Source organism: Lates calcarifer, linkage group LG8, assembly GCF_001640805.2.
Source record: "Lates calcarifer isolate ASB-BC8 linkage group LG8, TLL_Latcal_v3, whole genome shotgun sequence".
Classification (NCBI taxonomy): domain Eukaryota; kingdom Metazoa; phylum Chordata; class Actinopteri; family Centropomidae; genus Lates; species Lates calcarifer.
Genome location: NC_066840.1, coordinates 16,235,265 through 16,262,081, shown reverse-complemented (window position 1 = coordinate 16,262,081; position 26,817 = coordinate 16,235,265). Strand labels below are relative to the sequence as shown.

Here is a 26,817-nt window from a genome sequence, read left to right as displayed (position 1 = left end):
ATACTATTTTGTACAGTGTTTTCAGAGGGGGTGTCTGTGAATTTGCTGTGACAGGAAGTTTTGGACAGGAGTCAGAGAGCCTCTCTTCATTTCCTGTGTGAATGAAATGCTGAAGTTCAGGCACAAGATTTCAGCAAACGGCAGCACTTGAGGGCTACAGTTACCCTGCACAATGTTACTGAAAACGATGCAAAATGAGCACAGTGTGGAGATCTGTTGGTATGTATAAGGAGGGGGCGTTTTAGATGTTTGTGCCCAGGGGACAATTGTCTCATAATCAGTCTATGTTTATCACCACCTAACACAAATCTAACACATGACAGTGTCTGTCATCACCTATGAAACATGACAGTGTCTTTAGTAGCTGAAATTCAGAATGACAGCTACCTGTGGTCAAGTATATTGTTATTGGACTTATAATCACAGATTGTAAAGGGAGCTCATGTACCGTAAGCAGATCAAAAACAGCTATTCCTTGTTCTCTTGGCAACATGACATAGATGAACTAGATGAGACAAGATGTTCCAAAAGTACAAATATAGAAGTTGGACACAACACATAAACAAGTCTAATAATCAGCAGTGACATAGATGCACGGAAATCTGGAAACATCTAGTTTTCTTTTCTTTGTTTTGTTTGATTCTTTTGCTGTAAATACAGACAGACCTCTTACAGAGATATCTGCTGCTGGACACGTAAGGTCAGGACATCCTGGTAACTTATTAGAGGCTTGTAAAAGTGGCTTAAGTGAGTGAACAAATCAGGGCTGCTGTTAATGAGTTAAAGGACCAGATTTGCCAGGATAGAAACCTCCCATGGGTCAAGACTTAACCAGTGGGATGTGAGAATACACCAAGAGGGAAGCAGGCAACCGTCTGATCTTGGGTTAGGCCACATCTGAGTGCAACAGGTTTATGATACAGTGCAGATGGTCTCACTACCCTTTTTAAGCTCATCTACACTGTTAAGGTGGAGTTGTGTGTCTTGTGGACTGGAGCAGGAGCTGAGAGGTCCTGGCAAACCAACACTATCAGAGGAACCACAGCAAAGGCCTCTGCACAAAACAGCTACAAGCACAACACATTGTTTAAGACAGTTTTCACTAGACACTGCTTTCATTAAAGTGAGAAGAGTGCAAGACTGGATTCTGCAGGTTGACCTGTACACAGTCACTAAACCTCACTTCACCTCGTAACAGTCTTTTAACCCAAATAATCCAGACACATGTACATCATCATGTACACCATACATTCACCTCTAATGGTCTGTAGCCGTGCAGATAGTTTATATTTCATGTGCCCAGGTTTTGATCAGTCTACTTCTTAAGATTTCTACAACCACCCCAATACAATGAGTTCAATTTCATTTATGAAAAGATATTATGAAGAATTCAAAAGCAACATATAATTTTAAAAACAATACCCCAGACACACTGGATAATCTACAGACCTCACTGTGAGCAGTTGTTATTAGAAATACTGTATTTTCTACTGTAAAACAGGCCATATGGAAACTGGAAACTGTTGACAGTGAGGTCTGTGGATTATCCTGAGTAACTGGGACACTGCAGCTGAATTTTTCAAATGTAATTTTTCAAAAGTTTTTAGCAGCACAAATTGTATTCATCCGCACTGCAATGGGGTGGGGTCAGAAGTTTCAGGCAGGGGGATGTCTGAAAACTCTGGCACATTAAAGTAAACCAGTAAGAGCAAGAAGACCATTCAGAAGGTGGATGGACACCACAAGAGATGGTATGCATAGTGTGTGTCGACATGGATAGTCTACAGAGGCTCTACGGGCCAGCCTCTCTGCAGGGTCTCTACGGTTATTGAAATCACAAGTGTGTGCAAGAAGAAGGCCATCAAAACGGCCACAGGCCACAGGCGTGTAACAGCAAATGGTGTGCCCTGTTAAACTGGGAACACACTGCACAGTTCAAAATCCCGCAGTAGCACTAATTCAATAATGATGACTGATTTTCAAGATTGTAGAGAATCTGCACTGGTCTGCACCAAACTAGGCTGGTTACTGACAATGGGTGAGAGATTAGGAGTAAAATCTTTCACCTCATTGAAGCTTAGGTTATTCCAGGCAGTCATCATTAATTCAAACACAATGGGCTTTAAAACAGGTCAAATCTGAATGTGATCCTGAACCTTCAGGTGGTTTTCCACAGAAATCTAAATTCACTGTGCTTGTTTATACTGTCATCTCCAACAGACAGGTATTGAAATGTGCAATACCCTCTTTTGTTTTCCCAGATTTTCCCTGAAATAAGTTCAGTTTCATTAAAAAGGGGATCTTGTGGAGTGTTACATAGTTTGTTGCCATGCATGTCCTGACATACAAAGCTACATTACTTAAATCCCTCTCAGACAGCATGCCTTCAACCTGTGTTAAACACATTCATATGAGACAGCTGTCACACTGGTTGTTACTGTTGGCAAAGAATCCAGTCTGCAGTGTAGTCTCATAAACGCCACTAATAAACCACAGAATTACACTGAATTACATCAAATAATTAACAGATAAAAGTTCATTTTCAGTTTCACCTCCACCTGTGATTAGCATCAGGGGTATTAAAGGTGCCCTGTGGAGTTATTGACCACTAGTATAGTGCTACTAGAGCAATATTTTCATTTCCTTCCTCATAAAGCATTAGCAAAGCTGATTTTTAAAGTTATTTTAAATCCAGCATTGTTTATATACAGTATATTAATGTTTACTTGCCGGCAGCCTTCTTCTTCCCTGGCTTTGGTGCACTGGTGCATTTCTTGGCACATTACTACCACCCAGGGTCCTGCTCTGGGGGTGGATATCCGATGGGTAACCCACAAAAATGAACTAAATGTAGGTGGGCAGCGGATGCCTATATAACACGACACTTTCAACCTCAATTCATTGTCTGAGAACTGAGAAAACAGCTTGTCCCAGCTTCTGAAATGTGAGGAGTTGCTACTTTTCTCAGTTTTACTCTGCTGTAAATAGAATATCTTCAGGTTTTGGTTTGAAAAATATGCTAATTGTAGGCTTTAAAACTGTGATGGGCATATTTAATAATTTTTGATATTTTATAGAGCAGATACTTGATCAAGAAAGTAAATACCTTTAATTGATCACTACTGAAAATAATTGTTAGATACTGCCCTATATGGATATTAAATGTTTAAGCTATCATTTTTAATTTTGAATAGTTATTTTAGATTCCAAATATGATATCAGACGGCAGCAGATAATTATCATTGCTTTCTACTGTCACATGCACATATTGTATGTCAGTTAAATTCAGAGCCTGTGGAAGAGATCTAGCACATCGTGAATCTTGATCCTTCCCACATATGAATCTGTCTTGTCTATTAATTCTGGCCTGCTGTGCTGGAGCCAGGATCAGTGAGAATACAAGCCCTGGCTGCCTCTCAAGGTGTGCTATTGTACCCCACATGATAAACAGATGCAGCTGTCATCCCCACATTTTCCAAAGCAGCCTTACGGCCCTTCCCTCACCGGCACCTGAGGAAGCTTGAGAGCTACAGTCAAAATGGCTAAAATGGAAGAATGATGTTGAAGGGAGAAAAAATCAAGTCAGGAGCAAGATCAAAAAACTCCTTGGTATAAAAACTATACGACTCATTTTCTAGAGGACCAAGTAATTTCAAAGAGTAGGATTGTAATCACTGATTTCAGATCATATAGCAGCAAGAAGAGAAATTCCAGATATTGATTGAGGAGTCTTAAAGTGACATTATGCAACTATTTTACAGCAGCTTGAAAATCATTTTGATAGTACACTGACTCATAATAGAGAGAATGGCCTGTTACTCCCACTCCATGTCCCAAACACCTGTTCCTGCACTATGTAAACTTTAGTGAGCGGGTACCATCTCCCACAAGAGGTGCATAACTGAGTGACAGTCATCAGCTTCAACTGCTGGAATTAAGCCCAGCAGGTTCAAGAGTAATGACGAACTGTAGATCACTTAAAAACACTGAGAGGTCACTAAAAACCAGCATTCATCTCTGATATCCAGCAAGGAAACTTTGAAAATATCAAAAAAACTAAAGTGAGTTTGGCATCACTTCTGGCTCTGGAAGCCGTGGATCATGGGTAATATACACTGTACAGTCATGTTTCAGTTCATGGGACTATGCAGTATGAGCTCTGGTCAAGCGATTTATAGGTTTTTTTTCTGTGCATGAAAACCACTTAACCACTCAAAGGCTGTTGTTGCTCGGCAAAGTTACACAGTGTTGCTTTAATGTGATCATCATTCAATGACAAACGCACTCACACCCCAAAATTTCAGTGAAAGGGGGGACATACACAAACACACATACAGTGTAAACATCTCAAAGCAAAATTTTACAGAGATCTGAAGTCTTTGATGCAGAGACCACAGCAAAAACACTTGCAGATATAACTGTTAGTGCAGGGCAGGAGCACTCTGTAGCAGCTGTAAAACAAATATCTGTATGAGGAGATTGTGTTCAAGATGCAAATCTATGAATAGATCAGCTACATCAACTTTCCTTTTTATTGCCTTTATTCCAAGCAGACAGCAGACTAGTGACCTTGAATTTAAAAAGGTGACAAGTGGCTGGTGCACAACATGTAGGTCAGAAAACAATGGACCTTGCAGCCATTGATTCATCAGTCTACACGTTCAGTAGCATGTTAGAGAAGCTGAATGTTACACTCAGTTATGTTGTTATTCTGTACAGTATTATTTTTGCTTGACTAAATGCCACACACCCCCAGTGAAGTGTAATGTTTAAACCTTAAAGGTATGCTGTGTATTAGTGGTAAAATATTAAACATGAACAAAACACATCACATTGCTTGACTAAATAGCAGGATACACAGTCACTGTTTTTGTTGAGCACTGTTAGTAAACTGTATGGGAAACTAAAAAGTATTCTGTGTATGGGGGGAAATTATACACAAGGTGAAATGGCAGGAACATAAATGTCCTGCTCTCACCTTTAATTTCCACTGAGTGAGATTTCAGCTTTTACCTCACGACACGATAGCTCAGTCTTTTTGACAATACACTGTCTTCAATAACCTGAGCAGGTAAGATTCTTCACACTCAAGGGATACGTTTCTACGAGTTTATATTGTTAAAATCACAAGTTTGAAAATGTTCACACTTGGTCTATCCTAAGTGCATAAGCCAAGTCAGCTCTTAAAACTACAAACACCAATCTAACTCCACAGTCGAGACACGGTCAAATGTAGGCGACTCGTCCAAGCCTGGTTATTTCAGTTCGGATGTTGTGTGTTAGCTACCGGGCCGTGTGATCCGCCACAAAAGCAAAACGTCCCAAGAGGGCTGGACTCACATCTGAACCAAACCAGTAGCAGCTTAGCTGCAGCGCCGGGTTAACATCGAAGCGAGATGTCTTAGCCCTACTGGGGAGACTGAGGCTGACCGATATTCGGTTTCGCCAGACCGCAGCCTGCAGCCATGAAACGGTGAGACGAGCTGAGGAGGGCGCTGTGTCTCTCAGCGGACTGTCGGCGTTTGTCCTGTTTTTATCATTTCGCAAAGACGGTATCAAACATCGTAATCACTCTGTATCCAACGCACATATCTCGGTGTGTCTTTATAAACACTTCAGCGCATTTCTTGCGATCAGCTGGTTCCATAGTGTAGCGGTTATCACGTCTGCTTTACACGCAGAAGGTCCTGGGTTCGAGCCCCAGTGGAACCAGGAGATGTTTTCTGTCTTTAAAAACGCCCCCACCAGTTAAAAATCATCAATATACAGAGTAATTCAATTGTATGACTAAGCCACTAATAAAATACTATTTCCAACTGATGCTTAAATGTAGTTAAAGTAGAAGGGAGCAAGGGAATAACAATTGGGCATTTTAAAGGAGATAAGAAATAAAGTATTTTTGTAAAAAACTTGTACCTACAGGCTACAGAAAACTGATGTTTTGAAACACTGGTGTTAACAACATTCCACTCTTTGATTACACATTGTTCTTAATGTCAATCAAAGAGTAAAAAAGGGGAAAACAGCCACTACTGTGTCATGTAAAATTCACGTGTCATTTTGCTCTTTAAGAAACATTACTGTGGTGTTTAGGAGGAAATACAATATAAGAGAGGGGTACTTAATTACACCCACACAGCAGCAATTTATCATCATCTCTTCTGCTTTATTGTAAGATCTAGAATAAGGACAAGGCCAGAAATGGGACTACAGTATATTTTTGAAAATTTGTTCAGAGCAGGTATGTTGGTCCAGCACAGCAGCAGCTCAGAACAGGTACGCTGGAGTAGAAAACAAACGCACCTTTGTCGAAGGCACAGCTGTGAAAGGTTTTTATTGTCATCCTAAGAAGAAAAACAGCAGCATAATAAAGTGATGTAATGATAAAGCAGCTAGAGGGGGATCAAACATGGCTGATATTTAATGTTTAATGAGGAACCTAACAATTACTATTTCAGTTCTTTTAATCACACAACAAGAATAAGGTATGTGGGCTGAAACAATAAGAACAAGGTTGTTAACACCATTTTGCCAGTACTTTTCCCTGTAAGTACCAAGTATTTACAAAAACACTTATGGTATAATTTATTTCCCCTTTCCTCTTAAATACCTAGTTGTTACTTAGTCTTGTTTTCTTCCACTGTTTTTACATTTAAGTACCAGTTGTAATTTTATTGGCACCTTTCTTGTACTATGAAATGACAGTGACGTAGGCTGTATTATAAAGTGTTGCCAAATTGAAATTGATTTATGTGACAGTACAACATAATCGGATCCATCTGGAGAAAGCTAGAAATTACAGTCAGCAGCCACTTTATTAACCACACCTGTAAAAAATCCAATCCAAACCAAGAGCTCAGCCATAAATTCTACCTTTACAAAGATAATAGTGTTCAGCTTTGAGTGACACTGTCAGAAAGGAGTTAATTTAATATTAAAGATGGCATGGCACAAAACCTCACACAGTACACTTAAATGCATCATTTATATAAGCAATAAATTCAGGTACATTGACTTTGTGATTCTGCAGAAATACCCCCGTTATTCACATTTCTATCTCTGTTATTCATATTTTCGCCACCAAAGTCTGATATTGATTGTGTCACGGACCAAGGCAGATGAAGACAAACAACCAACAACCTAATGGTCTTGGCAGAGGAAGCAACTAATGACTAATGTTAAAATCAGAGGTGACCCAGAGCATAACCTCATAGCAAATGAATACTGATGTCTGTTGATTATATGTGTACCAATTTGTAAAATGTAGTTTGTGGGCTTATCAACCAAGCAATTTGTCAACATAAAGCTGAGCAATACTATGTCAAAAAGAATTTGAACTAACCACATCCATGTCCACATCACCCTCCAACAAAAACCTGACACAAAGCAGGAGAAGATGACCAAAGCAACATCTGTGAAACACTGATATTACACCACTTGAATTTAATGACTGAAAACATAACTCAATGTTCAGAGGGTGTGAAGTAAGTCATAACTGTCCTGATATTATTAGCTGTTATGACATGTTTATGGAGGATGGAGTAACGTTAGGTTCAAACAATGATAAAATGTTTAGAAACCAATTGGTAAAAATGTTATGAACTCATCAACATATTTTTAAATTTGTACATTTTTGATATAATACTAACTTTTAATATTTAATAGAATTGTAGTTGACACCCTACGGGGTGTAACAACAACATTCATTCTGATATAAGGTGATAATTTTATGCAACTACTGTCCATCCCTGGGAGAAGTATAAGGGTCTCATAAGTTTAATATTTTTTGTGGTTTGGGCTCTGACTGAAGTGCAACACATTGGCTTCAAGACATTAAATTAGATGGATATGTCTTATATTACACAAATGTGTCTATAAATAGAAGTGTGGATAAAGCTAAATTATGTTTATTTAGGTGACCAATTTTCAGATGAAAATATCCTCAGCTTAAACATAAATCCATAATTAAAGATGTTTTTTTTGTTGTATGCACCTGTTCACACACAATTGTTTATTACAATGAATTACTTAACTGATACATTTAGAGTATGATTTACAGTTGTTTGCAAGGGTTTGTGCACCTCTGGGGAAATTACACATTTGTTGACTTTTGAAGTGAAAAGAAGTAAAAATAACCCCTGCAGCAAACAGACATTAAAAATGAGTTTTTATTCAAATGTGTAATTTGCCCTGTGGTGCACAGACTTCTGCATGCAACTGTAAACCATATTCTAAATGTACCAATCTTTGTAATTAACCATGGTGTGTGAGCAGGTGTGTGTTTATCCAGGTGCAACACTTCAACCACCTTAGACTTTACTGACAGGTTCACTACATGTAGATAAATGTAGCCACATCAATTTCCTGATGGAAGTCAATGTTATATTGGATAACCAGTTAATCAATTGATTAATATTAATGAGCTAATTCAAGAAAGTCTGGTCTCATTTCTAATCCAACGTGTATTTAATCAGACTTAACTGACAGATAACAGGCCCCTCATATTCCCAACGGCTGCATTTTGAGTTAAAGACAGCAGCTAAAAACCATTTTAAAGATGGAATAACTTGCTAATACTCACCAAATCGTCTGCTGTAGAAAAACTGGGTCTTGAAGAGGGGATATGACTTGTTTTACTTTTGTAGCATTTCATATTTCTCGTCTGTTACAGTGCGAACAAGCAGCTAACCGCGGACAACAGCGCCATCTATTTCTCCTACCACTTTGTATGTACTGACCACTGTGACCCCGTTCCTCTACTTAGCCCGCTTACAAACAAGTATCAAGGTTGCTGGTTAATTGTTAATTAAAAAGAAAAAAACTTAGGTAACAAATAGCGTCCACTGTGATGGTATTAGGAAAGGTCGCACTGTCAGTATTTGAATGTGGCCTCTTTTTTCCCACAAACGGATATTGTCTGACGGTAATTTCCTTGTGTCCCGTTCAATTCTGTCCCCAAAATGGCGAACGTAGCTGCTGCCGCTGCTGCCGCGGCTGCTGCAGCCGCCGCTGCCGCCGCGAGCAGGGATCCAGCCGTTGACCGTTCGTTACGATCTGTGTTTGGTAAGTGATCGTAGCCGTTACCCTCTCCGACACTGGCCGTTTTATCCGTTAGATACGCAATAACTCGACTAAGTAACAGCTGATGAATGAAGGCTTGCTAACGTGGACGGCTGGGCTAGTGTCACTGTTAGCTGGGCAACGAGGGGACAAAACTTTCTGAAAAACGAGCGAATGATTATTTCAACGAAAAGCTGTATTTATTTTTATTATCATTATTAACATTACTTATATATCATACCTATTTTAGTGGGGAACATTCCGTATGAAGCCACAGAAGAACAATTGAAAGACATCTTTTCTGAAGTCGGACTTGTTGTCAGCTTCAGGTGAGTAAAAGGGTGCACATCCAACCTCATTAAAAAGTAAAATAATAATAATATAATGCATAGTAATGTTTGTATAACTTGTATTGCGTATATTGTGTGTTTTCTCTCTATATATAGCAGAATTACTATTCTGTGTATATTGATCAGTATATTAGGTAAACCTAGCTAAAACTAATGCAGTCTGATAAAACAGTCCTGCAATACATTATGCTATTAACCACTGTGTTGGTGTTAATGTTAGACTTTTCTAGTTCAAACCTGTGCTGTCCTATAATGTTGTTTTTTAAAGTTAAAAGAAGAGTTTTTCATGGGACTTCCCAGCTCATATTAGTCAACTTTCAACATGTGGAGTCATCATCATTTCTGTCCTCTGGTTTTCAGGTTAGTATATGACAGGGAGACAGGAAAGCCAAAGGGATATGGCTTCTGTGAATATCAAGACCAGGAGACGGCTCTCAGCGCCATGCGGAACCTGAACGGGAGAGAGTTCAGCGGTCGGGCTCTGCGTGTTGATAATGCAGCCAGTGAGAAAAACAAGGAAGAGCTCAAAAGTAAGTGGATTATTTTTTGGGGCATTATTTCAGCAGATGATGTGGTATGTGTTTTGACTAAAAGAGTTTGCTGTTATTTCTGTCATGCACAGGTTTGGGAACAGGAGCACCGATCATTGAGTCTCCTTATGGAGATAGTGTCCAGCCAGAGGAGGCCCCAGAGTCCATCAGCAGAGCTGTGGCCAGTCTGCCACCAGAGCAGATGTTTGAGCTTATGAAACAGATGAAGGTAGGTTGGTTTTCTGCCTCAGATTTTTTGCTAATGACTGTTTCAGCTCCACTCTCGTGTTGGACATTTTCAAATATAACCCAGGTCTCACGCTAATTGAGCTATTTTCCTTTCCATTCCTTCCTGAGTACTGCTTAATGGGCAGTTATGATGCCAAGTCCCTAGCATGATGAATCAATCTCAGGAACTGGTATTTATATATTATCCTGGTGAATTTATGCACAGATCTTTGTATAACAGACTATTGTGGCAGCCTGTATAAAAATAGGTCTTTATGTCAGAAGTTTAAAACCAAAATATGGATGAACATACTGAAAGTAAAATTAAAGTTTTAAACAGATATCTAATGAAGAATTATAGTATCTAGTAGTAGTATAGTATTATACTGTGCTTTTTCTCTAAAGACACATTCTCAGACTCTTTTTAGTCTCCAAAAGTGACCAGGATGCATGTTTCTCTCAATTCAAATCACCTCCAGGATGACAACTGTATGCAGATGCTCTTCCTTTGCTTTCATTAACGAAGGCTGTGCTGTACAGCCTGTCTCTCTCGGCTCTGCCAGAGAAGCCTTATCTTTGCACAGCTGGCAGTCTGCTTCATTAAGCTCAAAGAAACAACACACTGCAGACGTTTTTCTCCTGACTGGAAAAGTGTTTTGTTGCACCAAAGCTTGTGTCAGTGGGACAGCTCCATATGCAGATCAGAGTGTGAATGTTTGGGCTCCGATCCTGATGCCACAGAAAAAAAAGTCTTTGTCTAATATTTTGTGCTGATGCAGCCACTTTGGTTGGTTACGCATGGACATGTATCTGAATCATAAATGGCGGTATGTCCAAACTGCCAGGAAGCAAAAGCACACAAAGCTCTGCCCAATTATGATTTTTTAATGCAGTCTCTAATATCGTATTTCAAGATTCTGTTTGGTGAAAATTTGATTTGTCTTTCTCTTCAGCTGTGTGTGCAGAACAGCCCGCAGGAGGCGAGGAACATGCTGCTGCAGAACCCTCAGCTGGCTTACGCTTTGTTGCAAGCCCAAGTGGTCATGCGGATTGTTGACCCTGAGATAGCCTTGGTGAGAGAAGCTGGATTGAGAATGAAAAGATTAGTTAAATCCTTCTTTTTATTTGATGGAAGGTTAAAATAATAAGTTCCATCTTGGCTGTGACCTTGTCATCTGTCAGTAGATGTTAATGCTAGTCTGCCCCTCTGAAACAAAACTAATTTTGGAGAGATGCTTTTCCACACACAGAAAATGCTCCACCGTCAGACTTCAGTCCAGCCTCTGATTCCCAGCGGACAGGGTGGAGGAGCACCACCAGTCAACCCTACCTCCTGCACAACCCAGCGCGCCAGTGTCTCAGCCGCAGCCTGTGGTGAGTAGAACAGTCACTTACACTTAGGTTCAACAGAAGTGCCCTAAACTCTGCTCTGAACAAGGATGTGTCACAGCTCAGATGTGGGTAATTAATAGATATTGATCAGCGTGATCATGAGCTGTTATCAGTGTTGGACAGCAACATTACAGAATGTTGTCTGATTATGTGATAATTTATTAAATACGCAGATGAAACAAAGTTGGTCAGAGGTAAACTTTGACCTGCAAATTAAACAGAGCCATCTGGAGATCTTACTGAAACAGGAAACACATGCATGAATTTGACTGTTTTGCAGGATTCATTTCATCAAAATTAAGATTTATGTTAATTTGTTAGTTTTCTTTCTCATTTATTTGCTTGTTTGTTTTTTATAATTTGGAATATGATCAGCCTGGAATGCATGTCAATGGAGCCCCTCAAATGATGCAGCCCCCCAGCATGGGTGTTGTCCCTGGACCAATGTCTGTACCAGGACCAGGACCAACTCAGGGACAAGTTGGACCTCCAGGTAATCATCAAACTCCACACATACCTGCATCGCTGACTGAACTGGTTGTGTTAGCATTATCTTTATGTTTCAACTGATGGTTAATGTGTGAGGTGTGACCGTTTCATCTCATCAATCCCACCTGACCACAAACTGATTGCTGGTCAGATCTTTCCTCCACTTATAAGTTAAAAAAAAAAAAAAACCTTTTGAAAGGTAGGGTTAATGTTTTTTTTATGTATGTTTTTACTGATAACAACAAAGCAAAGCTGTATATTTTCAGAAAGCACATGATAGACTGTAAATAATGTCAAATTAAGAATGTTTAAAAAATATAGTCAGCATAATGATCATTATACCAACTGTAATGCTCATTATGCTGGAAAAAAAGTCATTTTTTTCTGTGCAAGGTATTTTTACATGGCAGTTTTTCCAATTTAAGGAGATCACTGAAATAGATTTGGCCAATCCAAAAACATTTGTTTAGATTTTTTAAACATATATGATTCAATTCAAAAGTCAAAGTGACATCAAATCCCTCATGCAGCAAATACAAACAAAGCTACAGTCATTCTTTTTTATCAGTAGCAGATAATTCAGTGATTTTAGCTTCTGTTCAGTTCTTTCAGCAGTTACATGTGTAAAATTGCACATTTTGAAACCACAATCCTCAACTGTGCCGTCCCACACCAGAAATGTAACTAAAATACAGAAAAAATATTTTCCTACTAGAACTGATGCCATCGCCTCATTTTGTCATGTCATGCCTGACTGGGATCACTAGGTGTCACCAGAGGCTTGTAATTAGTCAAGGTGCTTTTTCAGAGGCTCAGCTGGACTCTTGAGGAGCTCTGTAGAACAGAAAGGTTTTATTCTTCCAAAACATTTAGCATTACATTGTCTGTGTTTATATAACACATTTACTTATGATAAGTCCCTAAAAGTTCCTTCTTCACTCCTCTGTGTTTGTATGTGTGCAAGTACAATGATTTCATGAGCACGCTCTCTTTAAACTTCTCTTTAAGTGTTGCTTTTGCTCTCTTGAGTCTTGTGTCTCCTGTTCTTTTCACTTTAATGCTGGCTCAGGAAACCTTCAGCATTCTCCCACAGGATCGTCTGGGCAAGCTGCTATCGAGCGTCCTCAAGGTATCACTGCACTCCCTAAGCTCAGCAGTCAGGTCATAGGACTGTTAGGAGTGGCCACTGTCCAAATATATAGCAGATCTGGAATTTAAATAATAAATCAGACAGTCTGCTTTAATGTTAGCTTCCTACAGTGGTTTTAGACTGCACGTGCGCTTTAATCAAATATGATCCCATTTTGCCATGAAACCTGTTTATTTAAAGATTGCAATCTGCTGCAGCTATGATAAAGATGCCATATCATGATGGTGGCAGGACAGTGGTGATAGTGCATGTGAACAGATACAGGTTTGGCACAGGAGCCAAAAAAAGTGTGTATGCATGATTACCTCGTGTTAGTAAGTAGCAGATTGTAGATACTTTTGTTTTAAATTCACATGACGTTTATTTCTGCTTTAAGTTAAACTCTTTTATCTCGCATCCTCAGAGAAAATGGAACTGGAGTACCGTGGCAAAGCCATGTGTCTGTAGCAGCACATAGTAATAGGATACATCAAAGAGGAATATATAAATAAAAATATACAGCTGACATTTAGTATTAGAAATGTTGTGCATGTGTATGAATGTAAAAAAAAAGGGATGAAACAGCAGCAGAAAAACTATCTACAACAGCATTAATGCAGAATATACAGTTTCTAATCTGAGCAAATACCACAAAAAGGAAAACAAAACAATAGTACTGCTGTTAAATAAGTGGAGGGGAGCTGTCAGATGTAGAAAAGTGCAACAAAAAGAACAGAGGAAAAGGTTGGATCAGCAGCTACAGTACTCCAAATGAAACAAATGGAGTCCTGATCCTGGATATGCAGTGTACTACAGAGATGATGTTGAAATAAGAAAATTCCTGAGATGCTAACCACACATACAGTATGGAGTGATTTTATTATTTCCTCAGTATCACTAACAGAACATTTTGCATTTGTAGAATGATGTAGCGCGCATATATCTGTCACATGTGCAGAAATAGCTTGATTAACTCCAGATAAGCAAAATACAAATGCCTTTTGAGGCCAGTTTGTGCAGACAGACCGGACTCTCTGCCTTCAGCACTTCTTCTAGTTGGACTGCATTGTGCGTCCTAATGGCTATCAGGACAAAAGAGCACTTAAGATACTCTATGTTGCACCTTTGGATTGCTATAAAGGAGGCTGAAAATGCTCCACAGGGCTTCATCAGCTCAGCACAGCAGGTTGTCCACTCTGGTCGTCTCGCTGATTGTCCTGTGTCGGCCTGCAGCACTGGTGTAGGTGTGACTCTGATCTTAAGCTGGTTCGTCTGAGTGATGGGCTGAACACTGAACAACCCTTTGACACTGAACTGTGTCTGATACGGTCCTGGTCCTGTAGAGGTAAAAGTAAAATGTAAACCAGAGTAATTGGGTTACAGTTCACAAATCAGTAGTAAAGTATCAGGAGCAGGCAGATTTCCTATGTTGATTGTGGCGTTCATATCGCTTGAGTTCTTTTTTATTTAAACAAGCAGATTTTGATTGGAAGCAATTTCTCAAAAACAGTTGCAGATAATAAAGAAAACCGTTTATGACTGTTGCTGGGATAAATAATGTAAAGTGACATAATGAGAGCTCTGTCATTATATTTTAACTTTGTCGGTTTCAGTCATTAGCTACAGCTACAGAATGACATATGTTATTCTTACTAATAGCAGTAAAGAGGCTACTTAGCCTTCTGTTTACTACAGGAAAACTAAGAGTCAGTTCATAGTGACATGATGTTATAGAGTTTACTTTCAAGTTAGATAGTATTAATAGTTTGTGTTTGTCAGCATCAGTTGTCCAAAAAACACTGACAACAGCAGCAGTGTTGCCAGTTTTCCACCCAGTTGGGCTTCTTGTCTTATAAGTGGGTGTCAAGAATAGATTTGGACAGGCTGTTATAATCTTGGAGGGGAGGCACTGAGCAAGAGATGAGTCAAAGATTCTGAGTGAGGTGAAAGGGACAGGTTGTAAAACAACAGGTGGTTAGTTATTGTTGTGTGATCCACCTATCAACACCATCAGCAGTTGGAGCAGCAATAGTGGTAGTGACTCACAGCTCAATGACAAGAAGCTGCTTTAAAACTCTTAGTGCCCGATTCTCGTAATTTGTCTGAGTCAGAAACACGCAGGCACGATGCATGTATTTTTAAATCCAGAACTTGCCTAAGAGTCATCATGTTTTTAACTTTTCCTCAGTATCAGAGTAATTCATAGGTAGTTGATCGTGCATCCATTCACTCACAGCAAACAGGAACTGCTGCTAGCAAATTCAGCATACTTTTGTAACATTATCCAAAAGACTTTGTAGGTAAAGAAATTATTTAATCACACCAATAAAACTTTTCAATTTCTGGCTGCTTTTTTTTCCCCCCGGCATTGGGCTCTCATTGTAGTCAGCTGTTCCCAGTACAACACAGTAAAAAATTTAAAAAAAACCTCCTTTAAAATGCAAGTTAATGCTTACCATGCCCTTTGACTCACCTGGAATCTCTTACTACTAGAATGGTCCTCTTGGTTTATTTTTGTTTTTTATAAAAAGTATTTACTAGCAAAGATGATAAATCAGACAGTCTGCTTTCTAGCTGTTATGTGAAGCTGGCAGTCACTTATTATTATGACACCAGCTTATTATGACACAGATGACATGACAGGAGACTTGAGGAAATGAATGGTATCATGTACAGATCTACGCCTGCATTACTGAGCTTTATTATTATTCTGCCCCACTGTTTACACTGGATAGTATTGTTGTAGGTACTGCAGTTGTTTGCGGTAGTAGTAGTATTTAGACATATAATTAACAAGACTGAACACTGACACTCCCATTGTGCTTTATCTTCTCTCTGCATGCCTCCTGTCATGATGCTCTCATGGCAAAATTACACCAGAGTTACAAGACACAAGTAGGAAAATATATTCAAGTCAGGTTTTCTGTATCTGTGTGGGAAGAGAGCTTTTGTCACTCCCTCTGTATATTGATGGGAGATCACCATTTTCTACTCTCTTCCTGCATTTTTGTGTTCCCGGTCACACCCCTAATGTCTCCCTGTGTGTTGTGACGCTGGGCTGTGGCAGTTTGCTGTGATCACTCTGTACTTTATTGCGTGCTTTATCAACCCCAAACAATTGCGGTTGTTTCCTCAGATATCCACGCTCACCTCTTTATAGTCGTGTGTGTTGTTTCCTGTTCCCAGAAATTCAGTTCATTTTAATGGATTAGTCATGACACAGTTCCTGGTCTATGACTTGAGACAACTTGTGTTTTAATGTCGTGTATTTATGTGGTTGAATATGTTGTTTTCTCCTCTCAGGACCAGGTGGTATCCCCCCCAGAGGCCTGCTGGGAGATGGTCCTAATGATCCTAGAGGAGGGACTCTGTTGTCTGTCACTGGAGAGGTCATTGACCCCAAGTAAGAAATTTTACTCGCATCACATCAACCACCACTACATGCTACAAAAACTTCAGATTTCAGTCCTGGGTAATTTGGCTAAACCTGTAGTTACCATGGTAACAGTAAGAGTAGAGTCTAGGGCTGCAGCAAAAGAAAAGTTAATCAGCAACGACTTAAATGGTCATTTGAATAATTTTTTAGACAGAAATATCAAACATTTGATTGTTTCAGGTTCTCTGATGTGAGAACTGCATTCGCGGCTGAAACATTATTTCATGAAAAATCTTAAGAATTTAAACTTTAACCATCAGTTTTATGCGTGAAAAAACTGTAACTGCAAATTGAATTGTTCTTACTTTGTGTCTGATTAATTAGCCGGGGCTACATGGCAGCTCCACCACCCCACCAAGCCCCGCCTGTACACATGACCCAAATGGCAAGTGGACCCCCTCCGGACATGAGAGGACCTCCAATGGACATGAGAGGCCCACCTATGGGTGAACCACGAAACATGATGGGTGACCCCAGAGGGCCCCCGATGATGGAGCCGCGGGGACCGCCGATGGAGACCAGAGGTAGCCGCTCTGAATTTACTGGAGTTTAAATTAATTTCTGATCGGTTTGTAACAGATCCCAGTTCAGTATCAGCCCTCACTTTCTTTTTATGTTACTATGGTTACATTTAAAACCACAAAACTTCTCTCAGCTACAAACACACCTTTTTACATTTACTGGTTTTCATATTAATGTTTTCTTTAATGTCAAACTCTCCTTCCTTTCAAACAGTGTGACTCATTTATTTTTAAAATTGCTCTTTACGCTCCAATGATTCACTGAGCATTCAGCGAGGTGTGGTTTTGTTCACTGTGTTTTTTTTTTTTTTTTTCCCGCAGGTCGTGACCCGAGGGCGATGGACGCTCGTGGTCCAGTGACGACACAGAGGGTTCCCATGGCAGGAGCAATGCAAGGCCCCGTTCCGCACAGCATGGGACCAAACGCTCCTCCACCCGCAAGACCGGTAACAGCTGCACCCAGTGTCTTTGTCTGTGTGGGCTGTTTGATTTAGCGACTAAAGAATCGCTCCATTACGTTATTTTTATTTAATGGAATACCATTCACAGAAAACTGAGGAGATGATCTTGTGGATAAGTGGCAATAATTAAAATATAAATGAACTGAGGAATTCTCTAAATGTTAAATTAGCTCTCTTTTCTCTGTGGCTGCGGCTTTAATCAGGAGACTTCTTCAATCCAAAGTCAACTTAATTTAAAGCCTTCTAAGCCACAGCCCCTCCAGCATAAGTCAGATAATTCATTAAATAATTTCAGTGTAAGTGTTTCTTTTATTTGATTTGGTGAGGAATTACGTTGTCCATAATTAATTGTATTATTTTTAAGATTTTATTTTTATATTTTGTGTATTTGTTTTTATAGAAGATTGTAGAAGTCATGGGAGTGTGACCTTAGGGGAGAAAAGAACAGAGTTTCTGTATGTCTAATCAGATAATATTACCCCCCTGAAAAACAGTGAAGACAAACAGTGTGTGTGTGTGTGTGTGTGTGTGTGTGTGTGTGTGTGTGTGTGTGTGTGTGTGTGTGTGTGTGTGTGTGTCCTGCAGGGTCCTGGTATTTCTGGTGTTCCCCCATCAGGAGGCGGCTTCAGTCCAGGGCAGAGTCAGGTCTCTACACAGGACCAGGAGAAGGTGGGTGTCACTTTGTCAGAAGCATGTCATTCTGAGTATGTATCACCCGAGGAGGGAAACAATTCTGGCAGGAATCGTTTGGCAAGGGAGGGAGGGAGTACTCCTTCACCCTCTGTATGACAACTGTCCATCCTTTTCTAGGCTGCGCTCATCATGCAAGTCCTGCAGCTGACCCCAGAACAGATCGCCATGTTGCCCCCGGAGCAGCGGCAGAGCATCCTCATCCTCAAAGAGCAGATCCAGAAGACTGCAGGAGGAGCACCGTGACGGCCTGACTCGGAAAAATCTAGAAAGGTAGAGGTGGAGTTTTTTACTTTTTTTCCATCACATCAGGCAAACGTCCAGATTTAGGAAACATTTTTGCATTGTCATGGAGCAACTCTGTAATCTGTGATTTCTGTTTTCCTTCCTTGTTTATTTTTTAAAAACTTTTCTTTATGAAACACTTAGGACTCCACCCTGACCCCGTCACCTTCAGCTTCAACATGCCTCGTCTTAGTTTGGAACATTGTATAGTTTTTTGAGTTTTTTTTTTAAATCATATTGTCTGTTTCCTGTGTGGAAGAGTAAAGTTTGTGCTTATTGATGCAAAAATAAGCAAAACTTGGATGATGATGGTAGTGAATGTCTAACAGAGCAGAAATGTCAGGAGGTTTCATTCTTTTCCTGTAACGCAGACTGTTTTGAAGTTATTGCTCTGGAAACTTTGTTTGGATGTTGGTCAATAAAAAAAAACAAAAAAAAAAACAGAGACTGCTCTTATCCATTTATTCAAAAGGAGTTTGGAATGTACAAGAAAAGCATTGAAAATAATGCCACAACTACTCCCACGTATTTCAAAAACAATTAACCACAGACTACGTGACTAACGTCTTCCTTCTGGTTTACGTCTTATCGCTCAGATAAGGAAATGACAACCAATCTGACAGGTTATAATAAACCATGTTTCCAAGAAACATGTTTCCTTAACCAAAAAAAAAAAAAAAAAATCCAAAACCAAGCAAGAAAAAATGTTTACGCAAGTTCACACAACATTATCTAGAGCTTACAATAGTTTTTGTGGCTTGTAACACATTAATATGTATCTGGTTAAAGAACACACTATTGGTTATTTACAGTATATTTGATTAGTGACAAATTCTCTGTAATGAGGGGTACATATACATTCAAGACAGATGAAATATGTTGACTTAGAGCTAAAACAACTAGTCAATCCAGAAAATAAATAACAATTTTGATACTGATGTAATTGTTGGTCATTTTTCTGAAGGAAAAAAAATGCCTGAAAGCTTTAAATGTGATTATTTGCTGCTTTTCTGTGTTTTAAGTGATAGTGTTAAGTCAGTCTTTGAGTTTTGGAAAGTCAAAACTGATAAAACAACAAAACAAACAGAAAAATTCAGATATAAAATAACTATGACAGGCAGTTTTTACTGTTTTCTTACATTCACACAAGAAAGTAACAAGCAGTTTATTCGATAATGGAGCTATAGTAATCAACTGTAAATTACAGTATGTACCTGATAGTAGTGCATTTAATTGTCAATCTGACTTTGTGCAATAAAAAGGTAGTTTTCCATTTTAAGTGTACAACAGAGACAAAAACCCTCAAAGTCCCATCAGTGAAATTCTTCTTATGATCATTTTCAAGTATCAGACCATCAGGAACTACAAGGGCTTCACCAGACAGTTAGTGATACAGTGAGTTTACAGCTGTAATTGACCTTATAAGCCATGAATCCCAGTGGAGTTAAGGTTAAAGGAAGGAAAAGAGGGAAAGTCAGTCCCTGAGTAGTACAGAAATATTATTAACATGCAGCAGTGTAGTGTCTCAGGCTGTCAGGCAGCTTTGACATCAGCTGTTGTCTTAAGTTAGTACACGATGAACGGGGAAAAAAAAAAAAAAAACATCTTCAAAAATCCCAACACACTGCTCTCCTGCCGTTCCTCTGCTCAGAAGTTCTCCTTGTTGAAGTAAAACTTGGTCTTCCGAGGATCCACGTCTGAGTATTTGGCACATTTCTTCTCCAGGACTTTAGCGAGAGCTTCTGGGCCACATAGGAAAGTTCCCACCACAGACCTGAGGACATGAGCAAAACAAAAGACACTTAAATCTCGGCTGCTTAAACTTTTACTCCACTACAATTCAGACTGAAAAAAATCACTTTTAAAGAAACAGAATATGGAAATAATGGGGTAAAATCAACTCAGAATGGTACTTAAATTCAGAACTTGGGTAAATGTACTCACTAGATATAAAAGTAGTTAAAACTAGCTCCAGTGACCAGCTGCAACAGTATAATTCTGCTTACACATTAATGCATCAGCAATACTAATCTAAAGATGTGTGTATATATATATATATATATATATATATATATATATATATTATATATATATATATATATATATATATATATATATATATATATATATCTTTAGATTCAATGATCAGTCAATGCCCATTTTTCTGCAGAACCAGTACCTTTACTTTTAGTACATTTTGTCATAATACTTATGTACTTTTACTGCATTAAGTAGTATTTTGAGTGCAGGATTTTGTTGTTGCGTAGATAAAGGATCTGAATACTTCTCCACAACATTTTCTAAAATAAGATTTTTATCTTACGTGGGGTTCTCTTTGCGAACTTGTTCAAACTCCTTGTCCCAGATGGGTCTGCCATAGTGAGTTTTCTGTTTGAGCCCAGTGACCACATCTGTGTCCTGATCAAAGCGAACCTTCACATGATCAGCCTGTGATGAAAAAAAAAAGAGAGGAGGAAATAACACAGCTGAGTTTAGGTAGAGATGATCTCACACTGTTTATATGGACTCTGGTCTTTGGACTCGAGCAGTGAGGAGTGAGGAGTGACTGACACACTCACATGAACCTGATCCCATCCGGTCAGATAGAGTTTGTAAGTGAGGAAATCCCCCATGCCTCTCTCCTCCATCTCTTTCTCCAGCACCTGGAGGAGGTCGGCGAACCACTCGAAGGCGTGTGTTTCCCGGCAGAGCCAGTAGAAATAGATCTGAAACCAGGAAGCAGATGCAGTGAGTGCTAAACAATGATCCTCTCACAAAAGAGCTGGCGATGCCGCTGATGACTCCTCTGACTCTCAACACAGTTGTATTGTGAAGACACACACAGACACAATAACAGGTCATCAATCAAGTGCAAACAGGTTTAAATGTTAAAAGGCATGAAGACGGTGTTTGGGTTGTTACCTTTCTGGTCCGTAGTTTCGGGTTGGACTCTTTAAACTTGTACCAGATGGACTTGAGGATGGAGGCGAAGGGGGTGACTCCGATGCCGGCACCGACCAGCATGCTGACCTCGTAGTCAAATACGTCCTCGCTGGCTGTGCCGAAGGGTCCGTCCACACCCATTCTGCGGAAAGACAATATTAAAAAACTGTTATCAGGGTATATCAACTATAGATGACTTGCAGGCTGGTGAACTCTATGAACTAATGTGAAAAAAAAAAAATCTATATATATACACACACACATACTACAGTGCCGTCTGGACTCCTTTTTGTCCATATACAGCCTATGGTCAATAGTTTCCACCCTGATGAGGTTGAAAATATAAATTTATGTGCATATAATGGACTACAGCTGTATTATTATGAGTCTTAGAAACACTGATACAAAGCTTTAATCCTTTTTTTGTATTTGGTGTTGTTATGGGTGGTTTCAAGTTCTCCTGTTTGTCTAGTTCAAGGTTCAGTGTTGACCATGGAACAAAGCAGAAAAAATGTAGTTACATGTTTATTTTAAATTAGACAAGTACGCAGAGATGGACAGACGCCACATACTACAACATACCGTTTATAGCCTGACCCAGTTCACAGAGCCCATCCCTTCAAATACCTTCATACAAATACAATTAAAAAAAACACCAGCAAAGATACAATAACCTCACAACAAGGTCCCTTAAGTAGCTGCTCTGGAGCTTTCAACCATATCGAAGATCTTTCATTCTTAGTTTTTGAGCTGACACAGAGTCAACAAGAGGTCCTTAAAGTTCCCAGAAAATCTGCGATAACTGGACAAGTAGAGTTGACAGTTTAAACCCTTCAAAGTTCGACATCCAGAGGGAATTTCAGCTCTTTCCAGAGGTTTGTTTTTAAGCACACAGATGGTGAAATCCTGAGTGTAATGTTGTTTAGTGACATTTCAAATGCTGCACCATGGGAGTATCTTTGGAAACACTGGAACAATGTTGGGTGGTTTTTAGGTAATTTCTTTCAATAATTTTATGATTCACTGAATGTTTTTTGTTTTGTAGTTGTCCTTTGCACTATTCTGTTCCTTTGAGTGTGTGTTTATGTGTAAATATAATAATAACATAACGAGGTTCTCTGTACCTTTAAAATGTTTATTTATAATTTTAATTTTGCTGGTTTTATTTGTTTAATGGTAATGTATTCATGTGGTTCCCTACTACACTTTATGAATATGTAAATCATTCTCTCTTAAAAACCAAATGATAAAACTGCCTCTAAAAAAACAGACCAAAGGATAAAGAATGTTGATTTCCCATCATGGTGCCTGCAGAATAAAAAGTCCAGGGGTACTTACTTTGGTCCCTGCGCTCCCTCCGGCAGCTTCTGCATGATGTCGATGAGTTTGTCGGTCCAGTCCCCCGCAGAGCGGATGTGGATGCTGAAGAAGTCCTCCTCGGGGGCGGAGGTCATGGTGAACGGGTGCCACTCCAGCTGAGAGATGGCCGGGCAGTTGATGAAGACGTACTGACCCACCTCCATCTTGAAACCGTTCTTCACCAGCTGCAGCTCCAGCACTTTGGACGGCCGCATCACGATCTGAAAAAAGAGAAGTGAATGGATTTAGCTGCGACGACCCTCACCCCGCGGAGCAACTCGAAAGTAGAGGAGTGAAAACGTACCTTCCTGTATCTGACTGTCTGCATGTATCGGATGAAACGCAGCAGACGTTCGCAGAGATACAGGACCATTGGACCAATTACCCACATCCAGGTCTAAAGATAAAGCATGCAAAATTAAGATTCAATTTTTGACAATTCACTGGTGAAGTTTTTACCGTACTGTAGCAATTACATGACATAAAGCTGAAGAGGACAAACCTGTGGGAACCCTCCTGCAAACTGAGGGATTGGACACTCAGGGATCCGTCCCCAGTCTTCAGGGTGGTCTTTACAAAAGGTGGTGTTATGCGGGGGATCTGTTTTCTGTTGACTCCTCACAATGCGTCTACAGATGAGACACACACGTGTAAAACTGAATTGCAATGACAACAACAACCACAGCCCCACCGTAAAGAAACAAAGGAAAAAAAAAAAAACCTACACCTTTCACCCTTACCCGGCTCCGTGGAAGACGAGTCCGGCGAAGAAGATGATGAAGAGGTGATGGGTGTACCAGAAGACCTCAAAGTAGCTGCGTCTGATGACCTCCATGGAGGAGGTGATGATGAGGATGAGGGCCAGGGTGATGATGACGCCCGTGAGACCAGCGATGGTGGTGAAGGCGAAGTAGGTCGGAATCTGTTGCGGATCCTGAGACACAAGAAGAAGAAGAAGAAGAGATGTGAGCACATGAGTTTAGATAATAGAGAACACAGATTTGAGAATGTGTCAGATGATGACTTACGAGGTCTGTCGTGCGGATGGGGTTCAGGTAGGTGGTGTTGTCCGTGTCCTCCAGGTTGGACAGAGCGGTGCTGAGCGTGTCATACACTCCTTGCCTGCTGTTGTTGTACCACTCCACGTTCAACAGATGGGCAATCATGTGAACGGCTGTCAGAGAACAAAGAGGAGACAAGTTACTGCCGCTGTCGCCGCCACATGTTCAGTCAGGCACATAAATACTGGTCATTTGGATCTAAATAGTTTTTAATGACGGTCTGAATGACAGTTGTGTGAAACTGTGTTTAATTTAATCTGCAGACAGAACCATTTGACCAGAGAATACAGAAGGCAGTGGTGAGTTTTGAATGGTGCATTAGAAGCAAATCGAACAGCAGAGTGATAAATTGTCTTGAACTTTTGGACTTTCTTTGCCAGTAAATCAATAAATTGTATCCCCACAATCAAACAAAGGAAGTTTGTCTACAATCGCTGTGTTCTAGGTCAAGATGTCTCTTATCTTTGACAAGGAATGTGGAGAAAAGTCTTTTAAATACACCTTGGGTCAATATTTATTTTGGGCTTCATTTGCCACCCCTCTCCTCTTTGCCAAAATGTAACCATATCCCGTCTTAACATATCGACATCTCTCTGTTTGTCTGTCTGTGTGGTTATGAGGAAGTATGGGTAGGACGGTGGGTAGATAATCAAAACCTGTGAAACATTTGGAAAGAGCAAACTTCTGTTTTGGTGGAAAGTTAATATTTCTTTTTGTTTGTACACATTTAATTAATCAGGAGGGACTGAAACCTTTTTTCTTTACTATTCTGCGTCATCTCCAAGTAAATGATGTGAAAAACACTGATAATATCAAGTTTGCGCAGCGTGGAGAGTCGTAAAAAAAAAAAAAAAAAAAGCCACCAGGGCAGAAAAAGCACACTGTATCTAATCAGAGTGTTTTTAAAACTATCATAATCTGTTCATGTGCATTGTGTCACATTTGTTTATTCACATTTTGTTTCTCTTTGTTTTTTCTTTATGAAGAATCTGATTGCAGATTCAAAAGATTCAACACCATATTTCTCAACAATATACAACTATAGCACTGGTGAAATACGAAGCACACAAATAAACAACAATACAAACTTGTGTGCTGATAACAGTGTTCAGTAAAGACTGTTCTACTGCATCTTTATTGTCTAATCTTTTGTTGAAATGCACTCAAGCCGGTGTTAAGACTGAAAGAGAAAGGCACGCATCGGCTCACCTGTCATCAGTGCGATCATGTATGCCACCAGCTTGTGGAAACTCAGATTTTTGTCCAGTTGTTTCCTCATTGTTCTGCCACAACACTGAAAAGATAAAGAAAGGAAGGATGTGGAAAGTAAAACATTCTGCATTGATTGTCTTTCCAAAGGAGAGACCGTCCTAACCTGTGTCAAATACCGAGGTGTTAGATGACTTTTCTCTTCCTGGAGAAGATTTGCAGTCATAGTAAAGCTAATGCACCTCTTTACTGATATAATATGCTGAAATAGCACAATATTGCTCAAAAAGTCACTGCACCTCGCCCTGCTATGTCGAGTAAACCTTACCATGAAGGAGCCTCTGAACAGAGACAACAGGTTCCTGCACACAGGCAGGAGGATCAGCAGGCAGTTAAAGTTGAGGACAGCTGCAGGAGCTCTGGCCCAGGCCAAGGCAGACTGAAATAAAACACACATTCATTCATGAGTGGAAAGTCATTAAATAAATTTATTTACTACAGTTATTTTCATGTTATACTGCCACTTCACTACATTTTAAATGTTAATTTTGTATCTGTTTTAATCCACTACATTCATCTGACAGCTGATTATCAGTCCCCCTCACTGAGCAGGTGGGGGCTTTGTCACATTTCAGATGTGTCTGAGTTGTTAGCAGCTCAGCCAACAAGAGGTTTCTACATGGTTTCATTTAAATATCTATTAAAAGAGGTAAGATATTTTTCTAAATAAATGACAAATACTGGAGACTGGCAGAAGTTTTTTTTTTCTTATTTCCAACCCTATTAATCATTACAACACTTCAGAAAACATTTCAATTGAAACTAGCTACAATGGGATCAGTTAATTTAGAAAGTCAGTGACAAGGGCCATTTTTTTTTCTGCATAATGTAAATTTAGCCGATTCTTCTATAAGAGTATTAAAGTAGACTTTCACCTGTAATGAAGTATTTTTATGTTGTTGCATTGGTTCTTTACTTATGCAAAACAAACAACATTAATCAGAGTATCACTGAAGAGCTGCTGAGGGCCTGTGTACTCACCCCCAGAAGATGTCGCGTGTAGAAAAACTGATCCCCCAAATCGTAGAAGAGGTAAAACCAGACGAAGAGAAAGGTGTTGATGCCCATCCAGACCACCTGCAAACACAACCACGATCAGGTTTCCATCACAAAACTGCTGCAGACTTTTACAGGTGAATGCATTTTAATCCTAAACAGTGTATTTACGTTGAAGATGCAGGAGATTGCACACTCGGTATTTTGTGCACGGAATCTGTGTGTAAGTCCTCACCTCTCGTCACCGTTTGTCCTCAACGCTCAAAATTTAAATTCCCACAGTGTAAATAGAAGCAACTTACCAGTATGAAGGACGTAAGTCCATTGTTGATAATCCAGTTACCCATGTTGAGCACGTTATTCCTACACCTGGCAGCGTCCCTGCATCCTCAGCCTGCCTGCACCTATTTACATTATATACCCTCCTGTCCGGGCTCCTCCCTCCTGCACAGGTGATGAGACGCAGAGAAACTCAACTCGCAGCTAATTAAGTTGCGCTACAGGGGCAGGTTGGCGGAGTCAGGAAGCTGTAAAACCACATTCCTACCTGCTCTGGAAACTCAGGTTGGGAAATCCAGTGTGATGGGGAAGGAATGAGGAAGTGTCTGTTTTCGCCAT

General features: G+C 39.8%; 3 protein-coding genes and 1 non-coding gene across 4 annotated transcripts in view; 2 read left to right on the top strand and 2 right to left on the bottom strand.

Annotated features, from left to right (window-relative positions):
* Nucleotides 1-8,773, bottom strand: part of bcorl1 (BCL6 corepressor-like 1) — a 30,433-nt gene extending 21,660 nt beyond the window's left edge. The window contains exon 1 of the mRNA XM_018660175.2: nt 8,582-8,773. The gene's annotated coding sequence lies outside the window, so the exon portion shown is untranslated. The remainder of the gene's footprint in view (nt 1-8,581) is intronic.
* trnav-uac (transfer RNA valine (anticodon UAC)) lies at nt 5,640-5,712 on the top strand. The gene has a single exon. It is a non-coding gene; the product is annotated as a tRNA-Val (tRNA).
* A 131-nt stretch (nt 8,774-8,904) lies between the features above and the next one.
* On the top strand, nt 8,905-19,014 carry cstf2 (cleavage stimulation factor, 3' pre-RNA, subunit 2). Its single transcript, XM_018660182.2, is given in 15 exon segments — nt 8,905-9,063; nt 9,311-9,389; nt 9,771-9,940; nt 10,033-10,169; nt 11,122-11,241; nt 11,419-11,492; nt 11,494-11,542; nt 11,936-12,053; nt 13,119-13,178; nt 16,482-16,581; nt 16,939-17,138; nt 17,457-17,581; nt 18,182-18,265; nt 18,407-18,559; nt 18,716-19,014. Coding segments are annotated over 14 exon segments (1,545 nt in total). The 5' UTR covers nt 8,905-8,960; the 3' UTR covers nt 18,533-18,559; nt 18,716-19,014.
* Nucleotides 19,015-19,019: 5 nt separating this feature from the next.
* On the bottom strand, nt 19,020-26,669 carry nox1 (NADPH oxidase 1). Its single transcript, XM_018660181.2, has 13 exons — nt 26,502-26,669; nt 26,185-26,280; nt 25,472-25,582; nt 25,144-25,228; nt 23,902-24,047; nt 23,614-23,807; nt 23,376-23,502; nt 23,178-23,270; nt 22,853-23,094; nt 21,494-21,656; nt 21,151-21,297; nt 20,895-21,019; nt 19,020-20,345 (listed from the first exon to the last, which is right to left on the bottom strand). Exons 1-13 carry the CDS (start codon nt 26,544-26,546, stop codon nt 20,219-20,221), a joined length of 1,701 nt encoding a protein of 566 aa, XP_018515697.1. The 5' UTR covers nt 26,547-26,669; the 3' UTR covers nt 19,020-20,218.
* Nucleotides 26,670-26,817: the final 148 nt, after the last annotated feature.